Source organism: Carcharhinus amblyrhynchos, chromosome 3 (assembly GCF_965287045.1).
Source record: "Carcharhinus amblyrhynchos chromosome 3, sCarAmb.v2.hapA, whole genome shotgun sequence".
Classification (NCBI taxonomy): Eukaryota; Metazoa; Chordata; class Chondrichthyes; order Carcharhiniformes; family Carcharhinidae; genus Carcharhinus; species Carcharhinus amblyrhynchos.
Window position 1 is genome coordinate 29,956,647 of NC_137326.1, and position 13,767 is coordinate 29,970,413.

The 13,767-nt window shown below is 43.1% G+C and overlaps 1 protein-coding gene across 1 annotated transcript in view; it reads right to left on the bottom strand.

Annotated features, from left to right (window-relative positions):
• Positions 1–5,303: 5,303 nt before the first annotated feature.
• The window catches only part of dnah12 (dynein, axonemal, heavy chain 12), a 193,715-nt gene continuing 185,251 nt past the window's right edge, over positions 5,304–13,767 (bottom strand). Inside the window, exons 69-74 of the mRNA XM_080182788.1 lie at positions 13,383–13,486; positions 10,707–10,911; positions 8,434–8,571; positions 6,990–7,081; positions 6,767–6,834; positions 5,304–5,744 (exon numbers count right to left, since the gene is read on the bottom strand). Coding sequence (XP_080038914.1) covers positions 5,554–5,744; positions 6,767–6,834; positions 6,990–7,081; positions 8,434–8,571; positions 10,707–10,911; positions 13,383–13,486 — 798 coding nt within the window. The 3' untranslated portion in view covers positions 5,304–5,553. The remainder of the gene's footprint in view (positions 5,745–6,766; positions 6,835–6,989; positions 7,082–8,433; positions 8,572–10,706; positions 10,912–13,382; positions 13,487–13,767) is intronic.

The following is a 13,767-nucleotide window of genomic DNA, read 5'->3' on the forward strand; positions in this document are numbered from 1 at the left end:
TCTCTTTTAGTCTTAGGGTGGCACGGTGAAACAGTGATTAGCACTGCTACCTTTCAGCGCCAGGGACCCAGGTTCAATTCCAGCTTCAGGTGACTGTCTGTATAGAGTCTGCACGTTCTCCCCTTGTCTGTATGGGTTTCCTTCAGGTGCTCCGGTTTCCTCCTACAGTCTGATAGACATGCTGGCTTGGTGCATTGACCATACTAAATTCTCCCTCGGTGTATCTGAACAGGCACCAGAGTGTGGCGATGAGGGGATTTTCACAGTAACTTCATTGCAGTGTTGATGTAAACCTTACTTGTGACTAATAAATAAACTTTAAACTTTCTTCACCCTCTAGAAAAACGATTCAGTGCCACAAAACCCAAAAAGAGAATAGGAAATAATTTAGCTCTTTTCTTTAACTGATCTTGTTCTATTTTCCTTTTTCAGAAGGGTCTATGGAAGCCTAACCCCAAAAGTCTTTATAAAGTTTATATTTGAAGCATTAACTCCAGTGATGATGGCAGAAGTACATACAAACATATACATTAGGAACAGAAGTAGGCCACTTGGTCTCTCCAGCCTGTTCTGCTGCCCACTAAGATCATGGCTCACCCAAAAACAGAAAAATGTTGGAAAATCTCAGCAGGTCAGAGAGCATCTGTGCAGAGAGAGTAGAGCCTAGGTTTCGAGTCTAGATGACCCTTTGTCAGAGCTGAGAGGAAAGAGGATCAGCAAAGATTTATACTATGAGGGTAGAGAGGGGTGGTGGAATTGGACAAGGGGAATGGGGAATGTAAAGGAGCGTGCAGAAGGCTGAGAAGGTGTTGAAAGTGTCCATTAAGTGATCAGAATGCCTTAAAGGACTACCTGAGGAATGTGGCAGTTGGCCTGATGAAGAAGGGTGGGGGAGAGTGAAAAGAAGGAGTGCGATAAAATGGAGAATGAGATGAAACAAATTGAAATAAGTGGAAATGTGAAGGTGGAGGAGTGAGATCATTCTCTGAAGTGATTGAACTCAATGTTCAGTTTGAAAGGCTGTAAAGTGCTCAATCAGATGATGAGGTGCTGTTCCTCCTGTTTGCGTTGGGGTTCGCGAGAAGACTGTATAAGGCCAAGGGTGGACATGTGAACAGGAGAGCAGGGTGGTGTGTTGAAGTGGCAAGTGACAGGGAGGTCTGGGTCCTGCTTGCGGATGGACCAAAGGCCTTCAGCAAAGTGGTCACCCAGTGTGCGTCATGGCTGATCAGAACTTAATCCCACATTCCTACCTACCTACTGATAACCTTTCCCTGCCTTGCTTATCAAGAATCTATCGAGCTCTGCCTTAAAAATATTCAAAAATTCTGCTTCCATTGCCTTTTAAGGAACAGAGTTCCAGGGACTCACAACCCTTTGAGAGAAGAAAATTCTTCTCGTCTCAGTCTTAAATGGGCAACCCCTTGTTTTTAAACAGTGACTCCCTAGTTCTAGATTCTCCCATAAGAGGAAACAGAATTCCCACATTCACCCTGCCAAGACCCCTCAAGATCTATGTTTCAATCAAATCACCTCTTACTCTTTTAAAATTCAGCAGATACAAATCTAGCCTGACCAACCTATCCTCATAAGACAATGCATCCATTTTAGGTATTAAGCTATTAAATATTGTCTAAAAGGAAGCAAAGCCAATTTGCATAGGATTGATTTAATTGTTGACTGATTGATTGACTTCACATCAGCAAGAATGACTGCTGGTCTCTCGGTGCGATGGCCACACCAGGGGTATCAGAGATCATTGAAACCCCCAGGCAGCCGGGGGCATAACTAGGCACTGCCCATTGAGAATAGGTGTGCCAGGGGCAGTGCTGTTAGTGGGGGTGGAGCCTGAGTGGGTTGGGTATACAAAGGGGAGGCTGTGCAAGTGGTTGGGGGTGGGAGACACCAGGGGACACATCAGGAGGGTCCTGTTGCCCTGATGCTGGCAACCTGTGCTGCTGCAGGGGAGAACATGCTGCTGATGATGGGAAGGGCCCAATGTTCATGAGGATGGGGGAGAGAGTGGAAGGAGATCTCCCAGTTCACAGAGATCAGGCCACCCTGGGCAATGACACCCAAGTGCTTTAAAGCTGGTTTCCCCAGCGAGCTTAGACAGCAGGTCCCCGCACCTCCCAGGTTAGCAAGGAGGTACATGCTTGCATAGTGAGAGAAGAGGAATGGCTTCCTTCTGCATCTGTGGGCTCCTTGCAGGATGCTCCGAGTGTGGGCAACAGCTCCTCAGCCAGTGACACAAGCACCTTAGAATCCTGCACCTGTGCCGGGGGCCTCAATGTACCAGGGCTCACCATGTACGAGGCCAGATCCTGAGGTGCTTGTGTCACTGGCAAGGGGCTGAGGAGCTGCTGCCCACACTTGGCAGCCAGAAGATGACCAACAAAGTCATCCCAAGCCAGAGGCAGCTAGGTCAGTAGCCTGTCTCCACATCAGTTGCCAGCACAGTGGTAGAGCCACATAGGAGTACGCATAAGAAATTTAGGAAGAGCAGTGATGACCATGAAACCACTGTTGATTGTTCTAAAAACCCATCTGGTTCACTAATGTCCTTTAGGGAAAGAAATCTTCCGTCCTTACCTGGTCTGGCCTACGTGCAACCCTAGAGCCACAGCAATGTGGTTGATTCTGAAATGTCCTCCAGGATGGGCAATAAATGGTGGCCCAGCCAGTGATATCCGTAACCCATGAGTGAATATATAAAAAAATTACCTGCACTTGAGGTTCACAAGTGAATGTAAATGTTAAGCTTTGCATTTGTTGTGCCAGTCAATAAAGGGGTCACACACTCTGCTGTTTCTCCTTCCATTTCTTGATGGCTTTTGCGACCTCACCTACAGCCTAGCACCCTCAATGGGCTGGAAACAGTGTACTAAGCTGCATTCGGGTCACTCCTAAAGGAGGAAACAGTACAGAATGTCTCTGAGAGGTCATAACGGTCACAAGAAATGTCTGTGTATTAACCTGTCTTAAGCCTCCCTTGCATGCATCTCATTTCACCTTGCCCATTGTTCATGCACAAGGCCTTTCACCATGCATCACCTGGTCAATTGGCTCATCCATATTTTCATCAGAGGAGAAGGTACTGAGATTGATGCTGTCCTTCACCAGGTTGATACCGGAGATGAGGAGGTTAGCTTATGAAGAGAGATTTAGTAGATTGGGCCTGTACTTGGAGTTTAGAAGGCTCAGGGGTGATCTTATAGAGACATATAAGATAATGAAGGGGCTAGCTAGGGTAGAGGCAGAGAGATTCTTTCCACTTAGAAAGGAAACAAGAACTACAGGACATAGCCTCAAAATAAGGGGGGGGGGGGGGGGTGGTCAGTTTAGAACAGAGTTGAGGAGGAACTTCTTCTCTCAGAGGGTAGTGAATCTCTGGAATTCTGTGCCCATTGAAGTGGTGGAAGCTACCTTGTTGAATATGTTTATGTCATGGGTAGATAGATTTCTGATTGATAAGGGAATTAAGGGTAATGGGGAGCAAGCAGGTAAATGAAACTGAACCACTTTCAGATCAGCCATGATTTTATTGAATAGCGGGGCAGGTTCGAAGAGCTAGATGGCCTGCTCCTATTTCTTATGTTCTTATGTCCTCATTGTTCAACATCTACCCCTCTGCAGTATCAGGGCATGCACAGTATAGCACCACAGTTCATTCAACTCACAATGGGAAATAGTGAAAAGCTTCACTAGATTGATACAGGGCCTTGAATTGCACCTTCAGTAGATTAAAGGCCTGCTCAGTGGTAGCTATGCTGACCTGCTGTGGCATGTGTTGAACATTTCTTGTGCATGGATTCTTTACAGGTGTGAGCATCCATGACATTAGTGGGCATTTCTTGTCTCCAAGTACCCATCCCTAAAAGCACAAGTGAGCAGCGGCTGGCAGTAAAACTGTGACCTGAGACTGTCAAAGTGTGCATGTGCCATGGCTGCTCCTCAGGAATCAGGTACATAGCTGAAGGATCTGCTTTCAGTGGTTATTGTACATTGAGGAAATGGAAGCTCTTTCTGCTGACGAAAGATGCTGGCTGGTCTGTTAGAGCCTCGGTGACCATTTGTACCAATTAGTGACACCTTGTAACTGGACAAATCCAGTGATGGCCCTGAACCTAATGCATCTTCCAGGCTGACTGTTTGTATGGGAGTGGTAGCACACTCTTGAAAATGCTTTTGATGGTTTCTTTGATGCACCTGTGGGCCACTGCTTGGAAGATCTCACACATCTCCAATGAATTCCTGGAAAGACTAGGTGGCACAGAAGTTAAGAGCCATGGTGACATTCAGGACCACGGACATTGGGTGGCTACCAACGTCCCTGGTTCTCAGATCATCTTGTAGCGTGGTACAGAGATGTGATTTCATCCCTGAAGGGTTGCCGTCGTCACTGACACTACTAGTTGTATATCTGGAGATCATTCAGTCCCAGAGAGTAGACTTTTTTCCTGGGGATAGCCTCCTCTGCCACCCCTCTGTGCCCTCTCCAATGTGCCCACCCTAAGGGTGACAGCCTCTTGTTGTTCCTGAGGTTGCTGATGTTCCTCTGGTGGTGCCTGGACTTTGCTCCTCCTTAGCTGCTCCTTCTCCTTAACAGGGGGCCCTGAATTCTAGATGAATGAGGCCTGAGGTGGGTGTCCTCTATTCCACCTTTCCCTGAGTCATTCCTTGGGATCTAGCAGCATACCTGTGCAGTGATGACACTTTTTCCCCTATCTCTGCCTTTGCTTGGCTGTGGAAGGCCCTCTGTGCACCACCTTCCCTGCCATTGCATTTTAGCTCTCCCAGTGGTTGGCTGTGAGCCCACACTGAGCTCCCACTTCATTTAACCAGATGAAGCTCTGAAGCCTCATGGTTCCCATTCACCATCATAAAATCAGAAATGCATTGCAAACTTTCAGTTAATCCCTTTTAAATCCATAATTATTCTCCTGCCATGCCGATATGCAAAGTGCACCAGCCCATGTTGGCCGCTGTTGGTAAAATCCAGAACTGCGATCAAGACATTGGACTTCTGGTTAAATATGGTCCATTCAGATTTCATGGCTCCTCCACCTCCATGTTCCAAACAGCCTGGTAACATTCAGCCCATTGTTTCTGTATGTTTGGATATCATCACAGAATATGCAAATAAATAATGATAGCACTGATGTTTAACATTTGGAGAAAAGAGTAGGAAAACTGAAAAGGTTCCACTGAGGCTGCTGCAGATAGTCATGTCAAGTAAGTATTTACACTTGCTTATGTGATCATATCCAAATAGCTCTCAGTGTATTTGACTGTGTTTTACAATTTCAATTTTATTTCCTCTCACATTTTATTTAAGAAAACCAGACTTATATATAAAGATCTTCATTTGAACTAATTAGGAATACAGTATTTCTCTATAATAATAGGTAAAAAGTAGAACTTAAAAAGATTTGACCAAAATGAGATATGCTACTATAAAGTGCTCTAGTAGGCATGACATATGCCATGGTTAAAAATAGTATCAGAGGTCCAGTTGGGTGCACTTTTTAGATTGTTTATAAGTCCTTGATGCTAGTCATCCAGCTGACAGAGTAGTGCAACACCACGCTTGATCCAGTGGCGAACTGGTTTATCTGTTGGCAGACGCAAAGCAATAACGAAGTTAGTTGAGTGTCCTGTGGTCGAGAGGACTCCTTTGCGCTCACTAGTTTTGTAGACTGGACAGACATAATCATTTGAAGTCTTGAACTGTGATTTTTTATCTGGAATAAAAGAAAAGGTCAAATTAATTTACATGCAACATCCTACATTCATTGTGTTTTAAGACCTGATTTCTTATTAATTAACCTTTTTAATTTCATTTGGCAAAGAAACATGCACTAACAGTTCACATGATGTTCCCCATTTGAATTTCTCTAACCTGAGGTCCCTGACCTCCATTTGGTACTTGGAGAAACCAATATACAGTATACACTTGGGCATCACCACACCTTGGCTCTCAATTTGCTTCTTAATTCTCTGCTATGGAAAAGTGCATTCTTATGGAAACAGTGTGTAGAAATTCATAGTGGGCAAACAGAAACTGGGTGCATCAGTGTAGATTTCTTAACAGTGTCCAAGTGAGAATTTTAAAGATGATATAATAGTGTGCTGTTTTTATTCTTCTGGACTTACAATCCCACAACCTAACCTGGAGAGCACAAATTCAAATCTTACCAAATCTGGAAACAATAAAGTTGTAGAATTGTTTTAAAACCCCACTGGATCAATGGTGTTCTTTAGGGAACTTTTATCTGGTCTGTAACTAATTCCAGTCCCAACATGGTTGACTCTTAACTGAAGTGCGCTAGTAAGCCAGTTGTCTCAAAAGCACCACAAAAAATGTCAGCAGTTCCAGAAGACGATCCACCATCACCCTTTCAGAGCAATAAATGAATCCCTGTCTTGAGAATGAATTTGAATAAAGGTTTGTTTGCTGTTTACTTCAGATGTAAAATACAACTCTGCTGTATACTCTAAGTTGGGTCCAATTCTAGATTGTGAAACATCAGCTTCAAGATTTGGCTGGAGCTAAAACTGACCAATGAGCGGCGCATATTCTCAGGGGTTGTGCCACTGAGCACCAGTCTAGAATTGGCGATGGAGAGTTTTATGTTCTGCCCCTCTGGACATACACTGAAGTAATTGTGAGTTCAAACAAAATATTATCATTCTATCCATGATTTAAATGATGGCAGCTGATAAAGGAAAATTCCTCAGAGAAGATCAAAGTAGGTTCACTCACTCGGTTTTATCCAGATAACTGGCATTAAATCAAAGAGGATTTTTGGAAGTTGTTCAGCCATTAGCCCTCTGGGAGGCAAGGGGAAATAACACATTAAAAATCATAAGTTTGTAATAAACATTTCACACAGTGCCAAACAGTTACAACAACAGAGTATTCAGATAATTTCACAGGAAATCTCACATATTGAAGATAGAGTAATATGGTGATTGTTCCAGCATACCTTTCTCGATCCCATCGGGAACCATCCAGGAACATTCCATGAACGTAAGCTCCATCTAGTGGTGATCTTGATGCTGTATCTGTTTTCAGGACCTAAAGCAATACAACACTATTCAATTCCTATTTTTAACCAAAAGCATAAAAATTTCAGCTTTAATAACGTGCCACTAGAACAATAGGAAGAACTGTGAACATTAACTAATTTCGAGGAAAAGAATACATGGGCCGCGATTCTCCCAAAAAAATCCCCAATTTGCGTGAAAATGGGAGAAACACCTGCCGATTTTTTTAGCGGGATTTTCACATGGAATCTCTGATGCTCTGTGCATCACAGAGACCCTCTGAAAATCAGGGGGTGGGGCCTATTCCCGCTGGCAAGGCCAGCAGAATAGCGCTGAGCGGGCCACTGCGCATATGCTGATCTGTCAGTGCTGAAAGCAGTGCATGTGCAATGGCCCCATATTGCTGGCCTCCCAATCACTGGCCACCGTGCAATCCCCCATTGCTGCCCCTCTGACATTCCCCCATGCCCCAATCGCTGGCCTCCCTGACCTCTCGGGGCCAGACCCAATCTCCCCGACTCCCAAAACAGACAGTCCCAATCTCCCCCTGACAGTCCTGACACCACCCCTGTCCCCTCCCACTCCTCCTGGGCAGTCCTGATTCCCCCCCTTCAACTGCAGCTCACCCGCATCCCCCCCCACCCCAATCAATGGCCAATCCTGATTGCCAGTCTCCCTCCCTCTGCCAATGATCCCGAATGCAGAATGGCAGAGGGATCTCCCCACCCCTACCGATTGCCCAATAGGCCCTACCCCTCTGGCCCCATCCCCTTGGCATTGCCTGATGCCCAGTGGGTAGTGCCAAGGTGCCCCTAGGGCATTGCCAGTTTGGCCCTTGGGCAGTGCCAGGGGACCTGGCAGGCACTGCCCAAGGGGCAACCCCCTTACCCCCAACCTCCTTGGGGGGGAGTTGGGGTTCAATGGCCTCTCTTCATTCCAGGGTCGGGTCGCCTGTTTCTCATTAGCAGGGAACAGTTGTCAATCCCGCTGGAATGAACCAATCCTGCACAGTGGGTGATGCTAGTGGGCCTAGAGACTTCAGCCTGGACTTGCTAATAAGAAAATAAATCCCGATTATCAAATTGAAATCAGCTCTGCACTGATTTCAGGCGCAGAGCAGATTAGTCTGAAAATCGTGGTTACAGGCTGGGAGAATTTGGACTAACCACAAAATAAGTTACTGGATTGCTTACATTTAATGTTTCTTCTGTAGGTGATAAAATATTAAATATTTTGCCGAAACTTGATTTCAATATTATGAGGAAACACAGGCGTAGAAATTCCAGAATACTGATTTCTTTATTTATGAGAAAGGCAATGAAAATAAGAGAGAGAGAGAGAAAGAGGGAGAGTAAAAGGACAAACACTGAAGTGAGGAAGTACCTCGTACTCAAATCCCAGCAGGTCAATGGGGATGGTGTACTTCCTGGCAAAGTTTTGCATGACTCCAGTCAGGAAGGCCTGGGTAAAGAAGAACCCAGACAACCAGAAGACATGGGGCTTTTCATAATCAAACCAGTCCTGTCAGACATAAAGCATTGAATTAGGTCAGTAAAATGAAATCTACTGAGGATTTATAGTTCAAAAATGAGATTTAGGGGTTTGAGGAATCAAATAGCTTGGTGGATCCTTCCATCAGCTGATGGCAAAATTCATGTGGTGGAGTTTCTAATTCAAGTCAATTGGAGGCAAATGATTAGGGATGGGATTTTGCTTTGCTTGAGCAAGACCAGAAATTCCCATCCAAGGTCAACAGATATTTCTGTTATCCGCCTCTCACGTGCTCCGAGTCCATGGTGGGTAAGGTGCTCGAATTCTGGTGAAGATTATTATCTTGAAAGTGGGGAGGGACTGGTGAAGCACTATTGCTTTGAGATTGAGGAAATTGGAAAAATGGATTTCTCTCAGGTCCTGAAAACTTAGTGTCAGACTCCATCCCCTCTCCTCTTGGCTAGTCTCTTCCCAACTACATTTGCAATATCTCTGACGTCCTATGTCATATCAACAATTTCCAGTTTCCTGGCCCTAACTGTTTCCTCTTCACTATCGACGTCCAATCCTGCTACATCTCCATCCCCCACCCCGCCAGGAAGGTTTGTTGAGCAGAGACCGGAATTATTCCTGTCCACTACCACTCTCCTCTGCTAAGCTGAACTTGTTCCCTCGCTCAACAATTTTTCCCTTGTCTCACTTCCTGCAAATAAAAGATGTGGCTATGGCTATCTGCATGGATCCTAGTTATGTCTTCTTTTTGTGGGGTATTTGGATCACTCCCTGTTCCAGTCCTACTCAGGCCCCCTTCCACAACTCTTTTTCCAATACAGTAATGCTGCATAATGCTCTCGTCTGGACTTGGAAAGATTTATCGATTTTGTTTCTAATTACCATCTGTCTTTCCCTCACATGATCTATCTCTGCCTTCGCATCTGTCCCTTAACTTCTTTGTCTCCATTTCTGGTCCTAGACTGACTACCAATATTTCTTACAAACCCACTGACTCCCACAGTTCCTCACATCCAGTTCCTGTCAGGACTCCATCCTATTTTCCTAGTTTCTCCACCTCCGTCACGCCTGTTCCAATGATTCCACCTTCAAAACCAGTTCTACCTCATTGTATTTAAGTGAGGCTTCCAACCCAACTAAAGCTGACAGGGCACTCAACTGTGTCTGACCAATCTCTGTTCCTCTCTGCATAGAGGTTGCCAGACCTGCTGAGATTTTCAAGCATTTTCTATTATTATTTCAGATTTCCAGTATTTGCAGTATTTTGCTTTTATTTATCACAATTTCAATCAACTTTGGTAGTATTGTAACCTCTTAACTTGAATATGATGCACCATCAATCAGGTACTGCATCTCTCAGCACATGCTGACTGATTTGCATTCCGAACTTAAAACCAGTTTTCCCAGTGAGCAGAACTTCGATTTTTAGTCTGGTAATTTGGGACCCGTAAAAGATGCTGACCATCCGATCTACTTATTATCTGTTTTCTTGTTAAAAGTAAAGACACAGGAAGCAATTCTGCTGCCGCTGCAGAGGATAACACTTATGTTTAAGTAGGCAGTCATTAGTGGTGTCCATTAATGGTGTTAGCATTTGTAGAAAGTCATGGCACCAAAGGTCTAGGATATTGATTCCTATTATGCACAAATTGTATATCATTTTTGGTTGGAAATTGAGGGACTTATCCTCTACACAGAACGCTTCATAAGTGTCATATATGAAATTAAACAAAAGACAATGGGTAATATAAGTCTGAGGAGCGGCAATATTAGTGAACAATGCATGGCGGAAAGACAAAGAGAGGTAAATAATGAGATTGTGCACACTGAAGGGTGATTCAGGTAAAAATGAAATAAAAATAGACAAGTAATTTATTATATCTAATATTTACCGTTAAATTTGTGCAACAACATTATTAAGAAAATGGATCCATTTCCTAAATGGCATTTTGCCAACGGAAAGATCTTTGTCAGACAGTTATTAATTGCAGAAGTGGAGTAAGTCACATTTGGAGAGATTGGAGTGATCTCTCTGAAAAATCTCTGTGTAACATTACACTATTCATAATAAGATTTGTTGATACACATTCCTATTATTCCATGATTTTGGCTTTCAACTATTTTGTGATTGTGATAAGCTACATGATTTGTACCTGCAGGAATTGTAGCCGGGCCAAAAAATCAGTGACATAGCTTCCCAAAGGTTTGAGGCTGGGATAAGAGCGATGCGCCCACTGATCAGGCAGTTTTCCAATAAGCAAGCTTCCTGCCAGAGCTTCTAGCTTCGAATCCATCACCACTAGACCTTTAATTGCTTTCTGCAAGTTCTGAAGGGTAAACCGTATTGTTCTGATTAAACTGAAATGAGGAGAGATACAAAAGATGTTAAGAATTGGAAGAAAAATGATACCAATGTCCTGAAATGCTAGTTTTTAAAATATAAAATAGACTACAAATACACACAAAATATATCATTAAAACATTAGTTATAGAAGACTACAGGAACAGGAGAAAGGCTATTCAGCCTTCAAATTTGATGTATATTCCAACTCCATCTACCCAGCATTGCTGTGCAGCCTTAATACCCATGCCTAACAAAAATCTATCAAATTCAACTTAAAAATGTTCAATTGCGCTTAGCCCCAGCAAGTTTTGAGGGCAAGAATTCAGATTTTCACAATGTCTTGTGTTAAGAATGTTTCCAAACATCCTAAGATATAATTTTAAAGTGCTGTTCCCTGATTTTGGACTTCTCATTAAAGGAAATTGTTTCTTTCTATCTTCCTTATCAACTTAACAACGAAAACTTGTAATTATATAATCCTATTAACATAGCATAATACATCCTAAAGTGCTTCATAGAAACATTATCAAACTTTTGACAGCAATAAAGACATATTAATGATTAAGATTTGGTCAGAGACATGGGCCTGACTATCAGCATGCGAGGAAGGAGAATTTGGCGCTCTCCATTCACTGCAGCCGGATGGGAAAATCTTGCCAGTGTAAATGGCTGGGAAATTCTGCCTAGGGATTTTACGAATTTCCTAAGGGAGGAAAGAAAGAGGTTTAGGGAGAAATTTCAGAATGTGGGACGTTGGTGCATTCAAGTGTGGCTGCCAAGGATGAAGCAATTAAAATCCAGAGACCTGTGTGGGTATTATGGAGGATTGTAGAGCCGGAGGAGTTGAAGGAGACAAACTATGGGGGGGGACTAGAAAGCAAGAATTAAAATTTTAAAAGTAAGGTGTTGCTTAACCATGAACTAGATCAGCAAGTACAGGGGTGATGGGTGAAAAGGCGCAAGACTGTAGTTTAAGGAAGGTGGAAGAGACATATTGGCCAGGAGTGTGTTGGAATAGTTAAGTCCAGAGGTAAAAAGCTAAAAATTAAGATTTCAGCAGCAGATAATCTGAGGCAGGGTGGAGGCACCTTTAAGTAATATTTAGACTTTAATTAGATTTCTTCTTAATCTTCCAGGCTCAAGGGAATATAAAACTAGTTTACAAAACCTGTCCTCAAATTTAACTCTTTCAGTCCAGGTGTTATTCTGGTGAATCTACACTGCACCTGCCTCTAAGGCCAAAAGACGTGCCATGGCAAAAACTGAATTACTCCAAACAGGGTCTAATCAGAGCTTTATGTAATTGTAACATAACTCCCAATCTTTTTATATTCCGGACCTCTTGAGATAAAGAGCTCCATCCACTTGCCATTTGAATTACTTTTTGTACCTTGTCTACTAACTTTTAATGATTCCTGCATGTGGAGCCCTAAATCTCTCTATTCCTCCACACTGCGATGGAGGACGAAGTAAAAAGGGTCGAGAGCTTCAGGTTTCTAGGTATCTAGGTCACCAACAACCTATCCTGGTCCCTCCATGCCGATGCTATGGTTAAGAAAGCACACCAACGCCTCTACTTTCTCAGGAGGCTAAGGAAATTTGGCATGGTCTGCTACAACTCTCACCAATTTTTACAGATGCACCTGACAAAGCATTCTTTCTGGTTGTATTACAGCTTGGTATGGCTTCTGCTCTGTCCAAGACCGCAAGAAACTACAAAGGATTGTGTACAAAGACCAGTTCCCACCCATTGACATCTTCTACACTTTCTGCTGCCTTGGAAAAGCAGCCAACATAGTTAAAGACCCATGCACCCTGGACATACTCTCTTCTAACTTCTTCCACTGGGAAAAAGATACAAAAGTCTGAGGACACGTACCAACTGACTCAAGGACAACTTTTACTTCCCTGCTGCCATCAGACTTTTGAATGGACCTACCTCGCAATAAGTTGATCTTTCTCTACACCCCAGCTATGACTGTAGCACTACATTCTGCACTGACTCTTTTCGCTATGTATGATATGCTTTGTCTGTATAGCATGCAATAAACAAAACTTTTCACTGTACATTAAAACATGTGACAGTAATAAATCAAATCAACTTCCCAGTTTCTCACTGTTTTAGAAAATACTTGATTTATTTTTCTCAGGTCCAAAGTGAATGACTTCACACTTTGCCATATTAAACCCCACCTGCCACAGCTTTGTCCGCTCACTTAATCTATCAACGCCTCTTGTCAAATTTCTGCTCCCTTTTGTGTTCTTTACATTGCCAACTATCATCAGTAAACTTGGATATATATCTTTCTATTCTTTCATCCAAGCTATTATATAGTGAAAACTGAGGCTCCAGTACATCACTAGTCACATCATGACTAATGTACATTTGAGTACTCTGTCTCCTTCCTTCTGGCCAATTCTAATTTAATTATTAGAATAAACATTATTGTAAATGTCTCATACAAGGAAAATAGTCTCTACTTACTTATTGAACCGTTCCATCTCTTGCACTAAAACTGTGTTCATGCTTTCTTCATATTTTACTGGGAATCTGAGCAATGCTTGCTCAATATCAAAATCTTTAGGCAGCTGGAAGAGAAATATTTACAAACTTTGTTAACTTACAAAGAACAAGCCCACACCTGTGGACAGAAATAGTTTAAGAACATAAGAACATAAGAAATAGGAGCAGGAGTAGGCCATCTAGCCCTTCGAGCCTGCCCCGCCATTCAATAAGATCATGGCTGATCTGTCGTGGCTCAGTTCCACTTTCCCGCCCTCTCCCCATAACCCTTAATCCCCTCTCTTATCAAGAACCCATCAACCCGCTTCTTAAAAATATTTAGCGAGGCAGCCTCCACCACTTCAAC